The 15,793-nt window shown below is 45.7% G+C and overlaps 1 protein-coding gene across 2 annotated transcripts; it reads left to right on the forward strand.

Moving 5' to 3' along the window:
- Window positions 1–282: 282 nt before the first annotated feature.
- ING1 (inhibitor of growth family member 1) lies at window positions 283–5,276 on the forward strand. 2 transcript variants are annotated; one of them, XM_065896117.1, is made up of 2 exons: window positions 283–418; window positions 4,576–5,276. In XM_065896117.1, the coding sequence occupies exons 1-2, from the start codon at window positions 283–285 to the stop codon at window positions 5,274–5,276; spliced, it is 837 nt and encodes a 278-aa protein (XP_065752189.1). The 2 variants fall into 2 exon arrangements, with proteins under 2 accessions (XP_065752189.1, XP_065752190.1); XM_065896118.1 differs by lacking the exon at window positions 283–418 and adding an exon at window positions 1,520–1,595.
- The last annotated feature ends 10,517 nt before the right edge of the window (window positions 5,277–15,793 follow it).

A 15,793-nucleotide genomic window follows, 5' to 3' on the forward strand; every position in this document is an offset into this window, starting at 1 on the left:
CCCGCGCTCGCTCGGCCCCGGCCCCGGCCCCTGCGCCGGGGTGCGCGCCCGCACGCCCGCCTGCGCCCGCCCCGCGCCTGAGGCCGCCGAGCGCCGGTCCGGCCCGCCAGGCGCCGGTCCCCGGGCCCAGGCAGCGCGGCTCGCAGATGTAGCGGCGCGGGGCCGGCCGGAGGGGGGGCGACGGCGGGCGGGAGCCTTGCATTTTGCAGCGCTGGGCTCCGAGGGGGCGGGGGCCGGAGGAAGCGGAAAGCCGCGCGGAGTCGCCGGGGACCTCGGTGAACCATGTTGAGCCCTGCCAACGGGGAGCAGATCCACCTGGTGAACTATGTGGAGGACTACCTGGACTCCATCGAGTCTCTGCCTTTCGATCTGCAGAGAAACGTCTCTCTGATGCGGGAGATCGACGCGAAATACCAAGGTACGGCGGGATGGATGGGCGGGGGCGGCTGCTCCATCCCCACCGGTCGCGGCGCGCCGCGGGGCTGCGGGCCGTCCTGCTCCCCTCCTGGAGAGCCGGGAGCCCGCGGCGGGGCCCTTGCCGGCAGAAACAAAAGGTCTGGAGCGTCTTTGATTTGCCAAGGTCCTTGTGCGCGAAGCCCGGACACGGAGGAGGAAGGAGGAACGAGAGGTCTCAACGCCAGGCTGCGCGAGCAAAGCGCTCTTTGTAGTGAAGTGACGAGGCGGGGTGCTGCGGGGGAGGGGGCGCAGGGGGCGCAGGCTACAGCGCCGAGGGAGGGATGTGCCGCGGTCGCTAGGCTGAGGGGCGCAGGGACGGGGCTGCGCGCAGGGCTGCTGGGAGGGCGCTGCGGACGAGGGGTCCCCCGGCCCTGCTCGCTATCCCCGGAACCACCTTCACCCAGTCCCGAATCTGAGTGTTACATAAAGTCCAGGGTCCGTACCTCGCGTGGTGTAGCCCCAGTCGCCCCCGCCCAGCCCCCGGTCCTGGACACCGAGTGAGGGCCGACTTGAGAGGGGCGACGCGGCCGGGTGTAGTTCGCGGAGGGCCAGGGCTTTATTCCGTGTGTGCAATGGGGAAGGGGAGGGCAGGGAAGGGAGGATGGGGCGAAGAAGTCGCCCATCTGTGCTGCGCTCGGGGGGCGCAGGCAAGTATTGTCGGCTTGGAGAGGAACATGGCAGGGGAGAGGACCTGTGGGTCGTTCTCTGCAGCCCCGGCTGCCCAGACTGCCGGAGAGGGACGGAGGGTTCGGGTCCGCTGGGAATTGCTGGCTGTTGGGGAAACTTTCCTGCCTGGTCAGGCACGGCACTGGGGTCTGTATTTGGAACGTGGATAGTCACTCGGAGTTTACCCATGTTTACAGGACTGCGCAGCTGGCAAACGGAAGAGTGGGGGGAGGTGGGAAGCCAGAAAGCGCCCCACAGCGCCCCGAAAACCCCTGAGGGGAAGGCGCCCCTGCGCGCTCTACCAAAGGCTCGGCTTCGCAGCGACTTTTATAGGAGCCTTATTAGCATATTGCGAATGTTCCGCCTCGGCCTCCTGTAACTGGCCGTGGCATCTCCCATGGAATGTCCTTATCAGTCCGCTGCTGAACCATTGGTTGCTGGGCCGGATGAGGGCGGGCCTTGCGCAGTGACTGGCACGGGTCTCTGTTTCCGCTGCTTTCTTTTTTCTCTTTGGTAGAGGGGCGGGGAGGAGGGAGGAGGTCGAGTTGATTTGAATGTCTTCGGGTCTCTCGGCCTCCGCCGTCGCATTGGCCATTGGTGTAGCTAGGGCGGGCTGTGTTCTCTGGTCCTGCGTTGTGATTGGTGCCTCACCTGGCCTCCGCCCTCCGGCCCGGCGATCCCCATAGGCAGTGGTTCCAGGGGCGGGGCGCACCGCCGGCTGGTCACCTCCCCATTGGCGGGGATCGGCTTGGCCCCGCCCCCACGGACGTGATGCTGGTCACTTCAGTCGCGGAGCAATGGCGGCGCCCGGGGGACAGGGCGAGGCTGGCAATCCTTGCTGCCGGGGCTGCCGAGGGCGCAGTTGGGCCTCCCGCCCGGGCCCCGAGGACCCGCGGGTGCGGCTGCGTGTAGCGGGGGCAGCGTGAGTGACCCGGGCCTGGTGGGTCGGTGACTCGGGACAGGGAGAGCCGGGCGGCCCCCGAGGGGGTCCCGTGTGCGCTGAGCTCGGAGGCGGCTCGGGTGGTGGAATGACTAAAGCGGAGAGTTAACGGGGTTCCCAGTCTTTGAGGAATTCGTCGTCACCGGCACTGTTCCTTAGCATTTCTAGGAAATCGCAAGGAGACGAAGAAGTTCATACTGAAAATTCTCGAGCGTCCACGTCAGTATACCGTTGAGGTTGCTTTCTTACAGCTTTCCTTACTGTCTGACACCCTGTTTTACCGATTCAGAGCCGGAGTGTCTTCCGTCGAGTTAATACACGCTCAGTGCGTACATGGCTCCTTCGGAGAAAATCGGTCCCACCCGCACGCTACCCGGCTCACGTGGAAGCCAGTGCCCTGTGTGAGCTGCAGAGCCTTAACATCCGTCATGGTAATAGTCGTAACTCATTTGGTTGGGATTTAGTACTGAGTGTTGAGATACGCAGCACAGTCTAACCTAAAAATTAAGGCTTTATTTTTAAAAGAACTCCTAGATTGCAAGTCAAACTTTGGTTAACAGTATTTGCATAGTAAACATCAACCGAACATTAATTCATAAGGATGGGTCGTAATTAGTTTACCAATGATATTTGAGGTTATTTTGAATTTAAAATATTTTCAGCTACTTTTAAAGTATTATTTTTTAAATGCCCACGCACCAAGGAAGAAGGCCTCATAAAGAACTTCAGCGCAATCCCTGTGTAAAACAAAGAAAACATTTCTAATAATTGGACAGATCAGTTTAAATTTGGCTGCAGTCTCACTTAATCCTTAGATTCTTTCCACGGTACCATTGCTTTCCTATAGTGACGGTATGGAGCATTTTTAGAAAAAAGGGTCAGCAGCGGTTGGAGCTGATGAAGCTGAAGAAGCCAGGTGTGCTAACAGGATGCCGCCCTAGTTAGCACAGGGGTTCCTGTTTACAGATGTTTGTACTTCAGTGGCTTTGTCGATAAGAATGCTTCGCTTGGGGCATCGAAGAGATGTATGCTGTTGTGTAGGTAAAAGAATTATTTCTTGGTAATTTTGTAATGGGGTGTTTGTTTCTTCCCCACAGCGGGGCTTCACGTGGCCGTAAGCTTGCTTGTGATGTAAAAGAAGCTGTATGCTATGAAATTTTAAATTAGCAATATGATGGAATTGTTCTCTTTTCTATGAAATGGTAATTGTCTTTAGAAACTTGGTTACTAATTAAACCAAGTGATACAGTTTTGTAATGTGTAATCCACTTAAAAAATAAATGGCAGAAACTCATATTTTAGCACCTGTGAAACAGAACTTGGATAAGTTGAGTAGAGCTGTTTATTTTCAGGAATAATTACTCCAAGAGCCCGTGAGACTATGGCATTCCTCCTTTCTGGTGGCAGACAGTCTGCATTGTTCCTCTAAGAAATGTCTTCAGCGCTATCTTCAGTTGAAGAATGTATCCTGGAAAATAATATGTGCTTAAGTAGTGTTCGTCTAAGTTCATATGTTTGCTCTAGTGTGAGGTTTATGCCCTGTAACTAATTGGATATAAGATCTGGAAGGGGTTATGTCACATTTTATACTCGTCCCACCCATATCCTCCCACAGCTTCTGAGTTGGGAGAGTTGAATTGCCTTATTTTAAGAGACTACAAAAGGTTTTCAGGAGAAAAATCTGATACTATTTAATTTAATGGTTACTGTTTAGGGAAAATAACTCTGGGAATTTCTATCTGTGTATTTAAGTAGATTCTTGGGAAGAATATTTACTTTCCTTATTTCAATCAGATTATCTAAAATCTGTTGTCTTTTATAGATATAGATGTCATTGTTTTAAGTAGTAAATGGAAACGTAAAATCTGCAACATTTGTTTTAAAGCAAGGCTGGGTCGCCTGGCTTATTGTGACAGACCATTCTTGTTTTCAGTAATACACGGTAATAGAGATATTCATGTGCTGGGATGGAATGATGTGACCAATAAACTGAGGCCCTGGGTCACTATGTAGTATTTATGTACGTTCTCTAATTTAATCTGGTATTCTAGATGTCGGTGCATTAAATAGCTAAAATAACAGCCTTTTAATTATTACAAAAATATTTGAATAAAAACAATGGAAATTTAGGACATAATCATTAATTTTATAGAAAATAAAGGTTTGGACCTCAGCACTTCACCTAAACTTGAACTGTCCCCGTAGCTGCCTGTCCAAGGAGTTTTCATTACCCAGTCTCTGAATGCACACAGAGTCCCTTGGGGAGCTTTGAGGGGCACTTTGATAAATAGGAACTGTGTTGACGTTTGTATTTAGTTCTAGAGATTTTCTTCACCGGGGGGAAAAAAAAAAAAAAACCTGCCAGAGAGGCCTACAGGTTACAAGTTTTCGTGCTAGGAAGCCTTGCATTGGTCCTTTTTGTCCCTTAACAGTTCCTTTTTTGGTAGATTAGAGAACCGAAAGCCTTGGTAGGGTTTACCGTGAGGGTGTAACGCTAATTTTTTCCTTTGCAGAAATCCTGAAGGAACTGGATGAGTATTACGAGAAGTTCAAGCGGGAGACGGACGGCACCCAGCGGAGGAGAGCACTGCACTGCATTCAGAGGGCCCTGATTCGGAGCCAGGAGCTGGGCGACGAGAAGATCCAGATCGTGAGTCAGATGGTGGAGCTGGTGGAGAACCGGGCCAGGCAGGTGGACAGTCACGTGGAACTCTTTGAGGCACATCAAGAGGTCAGTGACACCACTGGCCACAGCAAAGCTGGCCAGGATAAGTCAAAAACTGAGACAGTCGCGCAGGCAGAAAAGCCTAACAGCAAGCGGTCCCGGCGACAGCGCAACAACGAGAATCGGGAAAACGCAGCTAATAATCACGATCATGATGACGTCACCTCCGGAACGCCTAAGGAGAAGAAGGCGAAGGCCTCCAAGAAGAAGAAACGCTCCAAGGCCAAAGCCGAGAGAGAAGCATCCCCTGCAGACCTTCCCATTGACCCGAACGAGCCCACGTACTGTCTGTGCAATCAGGTCTCCTATGGAGAGATGATCGGCTGTGACAATGACGAGTGCCCCATCGAGTGGTTCCACTTCTCCTGCGTGGGGCTGAACCATAAACCCAAGGGCAAGTGGTACTGCCCCAAATGTCGAGGGGAGAACGAGAAGACCATGGACAAGGCCCTGGAGAAGTCCAAAAAGGAGCGGGCCTACAACAGGTAGTGGCGGGCCTGGCTGGACCGAGGCGAGCAGGGCGAGCCGTGTATTTATTGCATCGCCATCTGGACGGGCGCAGGGACTGCACGTGTAGCCTTCTGAAGACTGTTGGAAGAGGGGCTGTTCCTCTCGTGGGATGACCGGGGTTCTCTTTGCTTTTCCGTTGGTGCACATGTGTAACGAGAGAGTGGTCTGTGGATCAGCATTTTAGAAACTGCAAATATAGGTTTGAATTAAACACTCGAGTGGGTCTCTGGTTTCTGTTGTTTTTGTTGGCAGTCGGGGATGACTTGGAAGCAACCGAACACATTAAATGTGCAAAGAAGAGATTTCATTTAGCTACTATTTTATTTTTTAAAAAATGTTATTACTTCACAAACAGATTTTTAAAAAGTTAGCGAAGTTGCTGAATATATAGCCCGTAGCAGATTTGTTTTGTGCTCTAATAGTGTATATCCATGTAACAGTTCAATAGAAAGGTTTAAAGTTTGAAAATCATTTTTTTAAAAAGCTAAATGGTTACATTTTACCTGACAAACGTTTTATATATTGGCCCGTTCCCCAGATGGCCATTTTTAATGGTTGGGTACATTTTTTTATTAAACCAAACAGGAGTGGTCCAGTCCTGGAGCTTCAGATCACGCTTTTGCCATCAACAAATACTAGTGTAGCTGTCTTTAACTTACATAAGGTGTGCAGCTGTGCATTTTCAAGTGAACTTGCACTCGCTGTATTGTAGTCAGAAGTGCGGCCAGATGCCATGGTGTGGATGAGAGCCGTACAGACTTGACATCAAGAAATAAATGCAACTTGGCCAGTTTGTTCGTCTACCAGTATATTTAATCTTGATATAAGTAAGTGTTAAATTTTTGTCTTAAACGTGTCACCAGCAGCTTAGACAAAGCCTTAAGCAAATTTTGTTTTATTGTTCTCACTTAATAATGAAGTAGAAGTTATCTAATTGCCAGCAAAACATAAGTGTTAAAACAGAGCGTATGTTTAGAGCGGGGGTGGGGGAGTGACTGCCCACAGACCAGATACAGCCCACCACCTGCTTTTGTATGGTGTGTGAGCCAGGAATGATCTTAACATTGTTAAATGGTTAAAAAAAAAAAAACATGAGAATCCAATTTCGTGACATATGAAAATTATATGAAATTCAAGTTTTAGTGTCAGTAAATAAAGTTTATTGACACAGCCAGGCTCATTCACTAGCGCATTGTGTGTGGCCGCTTTGGTACAGCGTCAGAGTTGAGTGGTTGGGACACAGCCCATACAGCCCACAAAGCTGAAATTACCTACTTTCTGGCCCAGTCAGAGAACTGTGCTGACCTCTGATTGAGACTGACTTCTTGCGTGGTAATCGGTGCCCTCCACTGCCCACATATTGAAAGGGTCAACGGAATTTTTCTTTCTAAGCGATATATGGTTCACTTTAACCCTGTGTTGGGGAGAACAGTTTCTCTCCGTAGTCTGCCGAGTCCCTGAAGCTACCACAAGGAAGAATCGAGGAACCACTGTAGCATCTGAGCACGCGCATGGCATGTGTTTATTACACGTAATCCCATAAGTTGTTTTCTGATTGTTGACTTCTTTTGGTGAGCAATTAATGAGAACTTTTTTTGTGCCACAGACATAACTCCCTAACTTGTACATTGAATTTCCAGTACAGAGGGCTGTTTGGTAGAGAAATGCACATTGTAGTTGATCACACATTAAAATGTGAACTGTTTGCATATCAATACCTACAAATGGGCATTTGCTTTCCAGCAAAACTCCCAAACGTTTAAGAATCTTAAGTGTTTAAATTTGATAAGCTTTACCTAGACAAATAAAAATTAGGAAGTTTACTAGATGAAAATAAGTTAACTAAAATAGTCAATGACAGTCCAATGGGGAGAAGAGCAGTTTAAACGAATCTTTGCTTGTATAAATCGACGGTATTGAAAACAATTCTATTTGCTAGTTTTCCACTTCTATTTTAATTAGAGCTAATGATGAGAGTTCAGTTATGGACGTGAACATTGAAGAGAACGTATTTGCTAATACTGGGCTTCTTCATGTTTATGCAGTTCCAGTGTAGACAGCTCTGCTGGAGAGAGACAGGCACAGGGGCCAAACCTTGCTGTGTCCGACCTCCATCTTTGTCCCTTAGGGCTTAGGTCTTGAATAAATTGCCCAACTCGTGATCGTGGTTCTTCCCTTTTAAAACACAGTTCACCCTTGAGCGGCGTAGGTTTGAAGTGCATGGGCCCGCTTACACGCGGGTTCTTTTCAAAAGTAGACACTGCAGTACTGCACCATCTGCACCTGGTTGAATCCGTGGACGCTGAACCCCAGACACAGAGGAACTGCAGGGACGGAGGGCCAGCGCTAAGTTATACCCGGATTTCCCACTGCCCTGGGGTCAGCACTCCTAACCTCCATGGTGTTCAAGAATCAACCGTATGTTTCATTTAGGGTGGTTCCGAGAACTCAATGAGCTGAAGTAAGACGCTGGCATAGAACAGAGTTAATCTAAAGCTGGGTCTTTTTTCCCTACCTTTGATGCAAAGTTTCCAGTAAGGACAAATGGCTGGCCATGTTTTCTTTTTAAAATGTGTAGTGTTACAGAGGCAGAGTTTGTTAGATTTAGCTGTCCTTTAAATCACTTCGATTAATTCCAGTGGACACGATAAAAAGTCACAGATAAGTGCTTAGAACCTTATCACCAGGTAAGTGATAAGATAAAACAGAAAGATCCAGGTAACCCTCGGGGAGTGCCGAAAATGGGATTGAATTCTTTTTGTATTTATTTAGGTTAGTGAAAAGCTATCTAATGTAGAACAGTTGCTTTTGTTTATTTGATTTTTTTTTTGATTTCAACATTTTTATGGAGGTATAATCGACATAACATTAAATGTTAATTACGTTTCAGGTGTACAACATAATGATTGGATATTTGTATATATTGCAAAATGATCACCACTAAGTCTAGTTGACATCTGTCACCACACAGTTATAATTCTTTTTAATCTTGTGATAAGGACTTTTTAAGATTTACTTTCTTAACTTTCAAATATGCAATACAGTATTATTAACTACAGTCACCATGCTATACACTAGATCCCATGAGTTATTCGTAACTGGAAGTGTGTACTTTTTGACCCTCTTCACCCATTTCATGCACCCACCACCTCTGCTAACCACCAGTTGTTTACGTTTAATAACCAAGTTATTACAGTCCAGATAAAGGGTCTAAACTGTTTCCATTAGAGCATACTTTATTTTAAACTGGGACAAGGCACCTCGGTTCCCTCAACCACTGCATATCAGGCAGCCATGGCATGGTGTACCTGGGGCACGGGGTGCTCAGAGGAGGGTACCTTCAGGGTCCTGAGAAGGAATACCGCAGTGACAGGACCCACGGGCCGCCCACAGAGACGTGCCCTCCAGCGACTTGGACGTTGTGGTGTGGTCTCGGTACCCAGTACCATCTGTGGGTTCAGTTGCTGAAGTAATAAAGCATTTACCAAAACAAAATCCATTGTGTTATTACTATATACTTCTTTTTTCTTTTTTTTACTTTTTACTTATTTAGAAAGAATAGGTATTTACTTGAAATATCTTTTTGTACCTCACGCTCATATAGCGTTCCAGGTCACACGTATTAAGGTATTAAACCTTTCGCTAAGCAAACTATGAACTTTCTGTCTGTGCACTTTTAAAGACGTAATGTGCCTCTGCAGGAGGGTCTGGCCCTTCCCCATCGTTCTGTCTAAAGTAATTTATGACTCTTAGCGATCGCCGGCATGTATAGAACAAGATTTTATGGAAATTGTCTCCCTCTCTGTTGTAGCCTGTGACCCATTCCTCTTTCGTCTTGGTTCCGGTGCTTTTAGGCAGTCTGGGAGGCAGACTTCTAGGATTCGTTTAATCTGGAGAAATTGCTGGTCAACTGCAGCTTTTCTTGACGCACTTGTGTCCTCATCACCCTCATCCTACACGAGTGTGGAGGCTCCGCAAGGTAACTGTGGTAAATGGCGTGTCGTGACTCAAAATAGCCTCGGGAGGTTTTTATGAGGGGTTTTGTTTCAGGATATTTAACGCACAGTTGTTTTCCTCACAAACCAAACAGGAGCGTGCTGTGTCCCCTGGCCCCCGAGAAAGGATGACAACGTGTTTTGACTGAAATGAAACAAAGCATTAAGTCACTTTTCTTCCCCTGCCTTAAATTCTTTTTTTTTTTTTTTTTTTTTTGCGGTACGCCAGCATGTGGGATCTTCCTGGACTGGGGCACGAACCCATTTCCCCTGCATCGGCAGGCGGACTCTCAATCACTGCGCCACCAGGGAAGCCCCCTGCCTTAAATTCTTTGTATTATCTGATTTTGTTCCAAAAAATGGGGTTGATACTTTCTCAGTTTAAAACCCTTACTTGAGAAGAAGTCACCGCAAACTGAGTAACAGGCTAAATCTTGATTTGAACCATTTACTACTTCGTTAAACCTGAGTGTTCCTATTAACAAAGAAAACGCTTTTGTTTGAGCAGGTCCACTTTAAATAAAGTGAGCCAGCACTGCTGACAAATTAACAGCCACCAGTCCCCGCCTGCCACGTGCTAGCACTGTGGTAGGTGTTTGTATACTTAGGTTCAACCTTTATAACAGCCCTGCCTCGAAGGTAAGGAGGCTAAGACTCAGGTGAGGGGACCTGATTCTCACAGGCCTCTCGTCCCTCACTGGGCTGCAAAGCCTGTGTCCTCTTACCACCATCCTGCACCAGAACGCCCGCCTGCAGTCAGGACCTGGCACCGTTGGCCCATATTAACTGATGCCGCAGTGATCTTGCCTCTGTCCTCGCTGCCCTGGGCTATAGAGAATTACCTTCCACCTACGACTGAGAAGACTGAAGAAGACAGGAGAAACTTGCCGGGCCCAGGATGAGAGCTGAAATAGCCCAGGGTGCAGGGTAGTCAGCCTGGGGTCTGCATTGCTGGGCTTTTACCTGAATTAGCAAGTATAGCACCTGCACCTGCCTTTCCTCCAGTGAAGCAGTGCGCTGTCCTAGCGCATTTCCTATCTGGCCCCATAGTAAATTTCAAGCAATTTACCAGAGGCAGAGTGCTGTCCAGGCCTCAGCATGGGATGTGAGGTCGGACGGTTTAATCCGGACTAGTTGACCTCATACAGTCGGACCTCGGAGGAGTTGCTTTCTCAGCCCTGTGTCCTCCTAGACAAAATAAGGCCAGCGGCAATTCACGTCTATCCCACGGCAGGAGGATCGGCCTAGCCAAGGTGTGCAAGTAACTTACAAATGCTAAACACCACGCCAATAAGGACTGGAGTAATACTTTTGGTCAAGTGTTGATTATTCTAGTTAACAGATGTATTCTGAGAAATGAAATTGAGATTCCTTACAGCTGGAGAGAAACAGTCAAGTCGAGCCTTAGAATAAGGCGTGCACTTCCTCTTTCCTCCTGCCTGAGTAAGTCTGCAGCTGCTTTTCTATAAATGATTGTCTCTCTTTGTAGAACACAGAAGTAAGTAGAGAAATAGAGTTTTTATTTTCAGCAGCTATCAAAGCCCGGTCAACTTCTTGCTGACTCACCTCTTGGTTGAATTTGAGTGTAGAGAGAAGAGTAGTCCTTTCTGTGTGTAGGTGAGGAAACTGAGGCCCAGAATGATAAAGTCACTCAGCAAGTCAGCGGCGGGGCTCTTGGACCAGATCTGAGTGTTGTGACTCCAGGGCGGCCCATCCCACTGAACCACGCCGTTGCACGTGTGGCCTGGTCTCAGACACTCTTCATGGGAAGCCGTCAGCCTTCAATGAACACGTGTTGAGTAAATAACGAATCTAAGAACTGACATAGAAAAACAAGACATTTTCTTCTCTAAGTTCTAAATGTTCTAGAATCACACCTAAAATGGAATTTCAATTGGTTTGTGTGAAGGAAAGACTTTTAGGACAAATGTATAAGCCATTGGAAATGCAATGTTTCTAAATGATTGATATTTGAGAAATTGAATTTGGTTAGATTTTGATTACCCAACGCACTGAATACTTTCTATTATAAAATTTCATAAAAACAAATGTCAATAATTGTTCCTAAGGTTTATTAGCAATTTATCCATTTACAAAGATGCTTAGAAATGGTTTGCTGTCTCCCAAATTTTATTTTGCACAACAAATTGCTTGATAAATACTTAAATTTCCTCTGTGATTGTATTTAAGCATCTTTTGGTTGCCAGTAGCAGTAATTGACTATGCCTTAAGCAAAGACGGAAGAGAGAAGGGATGGCTCAGAAAATCCAGGAGTCAGAGCAGCAATGAGGGCAGGCAGCATGGCTTTCTCTCTGCAACACACATGTGACTTGAGAAACAGTTTGGCCCAGGTAGAGACAGATCCACTTGGCATCAACTATGGCCAACGGGGCAGATGGTGTGCTAGACTGGGAGCTACTGCAAGTCTGGCTCTGACATTCAGGTACTATGTTTAGAGTAAACCTTCCCTTTTTAAAATTCTTCTTGCCCTGATGGATGCCATGTTTAAAATGGATAATTATACTGCCACCATGGCAACCAGAGTGGATCTGGTTTCATTCTTTCCCCAAGAGTTGGGACGTGCTCAGCAAATGGAAATTATCATTTTTATCTTAAGGTAAGTAAAAATTAGGTGGTGGTGAGGGTTATAATTATTCCATGGTCAATATACACGATTTTCAAAATATTTTTGGTTCCTTGAATCATAGATCTACTCCATAAACATGAAAAATCCAAAGTTGACTAACAGTGAAATACTTTCAGGGCACAAAGAGCTGCCCTAAAATATCGCTCAGTTGCAGGTAGGGATACGCCAGGATGAACTTCACCGCTCATCATTCAATGAGAAAGGCTATAGTAATGAGCGTTTCACTTTGCAAATTTTGAGGCCTTATTTCTAGACTCAACATTAACAAAAGTGAAAACTAGATTGAGAGGCACAAGGGAAGGTTAAGAAAAGAATGTATGAGGGCAACTGTGAAATAGTTGGAGGGTTATTCCATATTATACTATAGTTCAAAAATGATCTTTCAGGGCTTCCCTGGTGGCGCAGCGGTTGGGAGTCCGCCTGCCGATGCAGGGGACACGGCTTCGTGCCCCGGTCCGGGAGGATCCCACATGCCGCGGAGCGGCTGGGCCCGTGAGCCATGGCCGCTGGGCCTGCGCGTGCGGAGCCTGTGCTCCGCGACGGGAGTAGGCCACAACAGTGAGAGGCCTGCATACCGCAAGAAACAAAAACAAAAAAAAAAAAAACAAAAAAAAAAATGATCTTTCAGGTCAATGTAAAGAAAGGACACAGTATTATCATTTTTATTAAGCCCTGACGGGACATATTGGTGTGATGCAAATCTTAGGTGAAGTTATAATTCCTGCCACTGAGTTTGCGGTGCAACCTAATTTTTGGAAAATATGACAACTGAATAGACCGCAGAAGAGCAAATTTGATAATACTAGCAAAAACCTAGAGGGACAGCGTTATTGTAGTTCCTGGGGCTACTGCCTTGAGGAAGCAAAATATACGGACAGATTTACTCACCTTATTGCCTCTTTTATTCCTATGAGGTTCCTTTGCAGTCTGACTCTTAATGTCAATTTTATTTATATTTTCTAATATCCCGCACAGGAAAGCAGCTAGTGAGGGATACTTCTGGCCTTACTGGTAAAGTCACAGCACTGAAGCGTGCATGGGATAGAAGACTGTTGCATCACCAAGGGCGGACGTCCCCCTCGTTGGTGGGGCAACTTGGAATTTTTGACAATGGAAGGTGTCAGGCCAACATTCCTTAAGTGCAGAAAAAGCAGAGGGTCAGCCCGAGAAATAAAAACGTGGACGATAAAAATCAAATCTCTGTGGGAGCCACGAAGAGCTTCTGATCAATATGATCAAACACTAAAAAACTGCAGGAAATGTGCAGGACGGAAAAAGGTTTATTACATCCTTAAGAGCAAACACAGGAAAGGAAATTCCCCACGTGCCAAAGCAAAGGAAGTCAGAGTCAGGACAGTAAGGAGCTGCTGAATAGGTGGGCAGGTGACAGAGGCCTGGCCAGGTGAAATGCCCTACCTGCTGGCCGTAGTGAGGAAGGTAAGAAAGGGCAGGTACCCCAAGCCTATCACTCCGCATCTTTCCTGGAGCTCTCTTCTGGAGCTACCAGCACAATTACTTTTTCTCCTTCCATTGGAGCAGCTAACCTGTGAGGATTTAGGTCTGGGGCTTCCAAGGTGGCCTTGCCCATCACATGGAGAAAGTCTGCCCGGAAAATGAGAGAAATAGAGTGCCCCCATGGCAGCATTTCAACCTCCGAAGCCACACGAACCCCTGGGACGGCCAGTTATGTGAGTCAATAAAATCCTTTTCTTCTTAAGCCGGTTCAAGATGGGTTTGTATACTAACCAAATCTACTACGACCTCCACTTCCCAATCTACTGACCTCCCCAGGGTAACAGCTATCAACTGTTGGCGTATCTGTCTTTACAGATCTTTTTCTTAGAAATTATACACACTCCTCTACAGCGGTTTTAACACCACAGATTTCACACTCCTCCCATCAAAGATGCGGTCTGGTTTCCCTTCCCCCGTCTCGGGCTGAGCCTTCCCATCTGCCCTCGCGAGGAGACTGAAGCAGACATGGTGCCGTGAGATTTCAAGGCTGGGATGGACTACCAGGCGTGTGAGCGAGAGCCTGCAGACAATTCCAGCCCAGCCCCCCAACCCATACCAAGTGAGCAGAGATGAGCTGTCCCCACCAGCCCTGCCCAAATCACAGATTCCTGAGCAAATACACTTGGTGGTGGATTGTTACATAGCGGTAGGTAGGCAGAACAATGCCTAGGCAAAGATACTGTTTTGCTTTGCTTTGTTTTTTACATAAATGGGATCATATCCTATGTATTGATCTTCAAATAGCTAATTTTCTTCCTATGTAACACTTTGCCCTGGAGATCTTTCCCGGTCAACACATGGAGATTAATTGAGTATAATTAACTATTGCAAATAATGATGTCCTATGGATATGCCATAATTTATTTAAACACTCCTCTAACGATCAGCATTTAGATTGTTTCAACTTTGTCTTTTGAAAATCAGGCTAAGATGAATGTTTGTGTTGATCTTGTCATGCACGTACATGTGTATTTCTCTATGAGAGATACATAGAAATGAGATTTTTAGCAGAGAAGATTTTACACTTTATCTTTCTACTGAATTGTAAAAAAAAAAAAAAAGCTGTGCCCTTTTATATCTCCGGCAGCAGTGTAAGAGAATACTTACTTACTTCCTCTTGCCTTTAGTGCCGTTGGATAGTAAACAAATAGAGGTTTTCCCATTTTGAGAAAAAAACATAATTACACATGGTTATATCTGAAATACTTAGAATATTACATATTTTATACCTATTATATAATACATACATTTTATATATGTGTATTTAAATATAATTTGCACTTTCTTTGTTTCTAGTTATTTTCTGCAACTCTTCAGGTGTATATTGGCCATTTGTATTTATTTGAAGATTATTCATTTTCCTGTTGCTTCCTTATGTACAGATATTTTTCTCCCATTCTGTTACCGTTATTTTATATTTGTTTATGTCATCTTCTGTCATAGGAACCTTTACATTTTGAGATCACCTCTGAACTTTTGTCTTTATAGGGTTACATTTTGCTTAAGAAAGTCTTTTCCACCCTAAGATTATAAAATGTTCTCCAATATTCTTTACATTTAAAACAATGTCTGCTTTATCCATCTGGAATTTATTGTGGTGTTTAGGGAAGGGAGTTAATTGAAATTCCATATGGTGTGGGAGCATACAGGCCCTGAGGCAGAAGGACCTGGCCTCGGGCTCTGGTACGTAAGAGCTGTGTGACCTGCGAGCACTTTCTTCATCTCTCTGAGGCTCAATTTCTTTCATTTGTAAAATGAGTAGTAATACGCGTCCCTCAAAGTGTTAATATGAAGTTCAAATGAGATAATGTATAAAAGTGCCTAGAACTTAAACTTAATGTGTATATTAACTCTCACCAAATATTTCCCCAAATGGATGGTCAATTGTCCCAACCCAATACTGGATAATCCGTTACCTTCTCACTCATATGGAAAGTCAACTCTATTATATACTCATTTTTTATATATACATGGATGTCTCCCATTACTTTCCACTGATTCATTTATTTATTCCTGCAAAAACAGACAAACAAAAACTTCACTTTGTGGTATTTTTTTTTACATTTAATAGGACAAACGTTCTATTTGCTTCCATTAACTATTACGGATTAATTTGGAGAATACCTATGTATCTGCTATTTGAATCTTCCTGTGCAGGTATATGGTATATTTCCATTTACTCATGAGATCTATCATAGCCTTCTGTGAAGTTTTACCATTTTCTTCATAGTTCTTATTGGTATTTTGTATTTTAGTTTCTACCTTACATGGACCAATTTTTCATGACTCTGCTGTATTGGCCATTATTTGCAGTTAATTTTTGTATGTCGATCCTTCAT

Source organism: Phocoena phocoena, chromosome 18, assembly GCF_963924675.1.
Source record: "Phocoena phocoena chromosome 18, mPhoPho1.1, whole genome shotgun sequence".
In the NCBI taxonomy this organism is placed as follows: domain Eukaryota; kingdom Metazoa; phylum Chordata; class Mammalia; order Artiodactyla; family Phocoenidae; genus Phocoena; species Phocoena phocoena.

Excerpts from the sequence above, each read along its gene's own strand:
- ING1 (XM_065896117.1), top strand. The coding sequence starts at position 283 with ATGTTGAGCCCTGCCAACGGGGAGCAGATCCACCTGGTGAACTATGTG. Across the intron at positions 419-4,575 it reads GATCGACGCGAAATACCAAG|AAATCCTGAAGGAACTGGAT; the intron begins GTACGGCGGGAT and ends TTTCCTTTGCAG.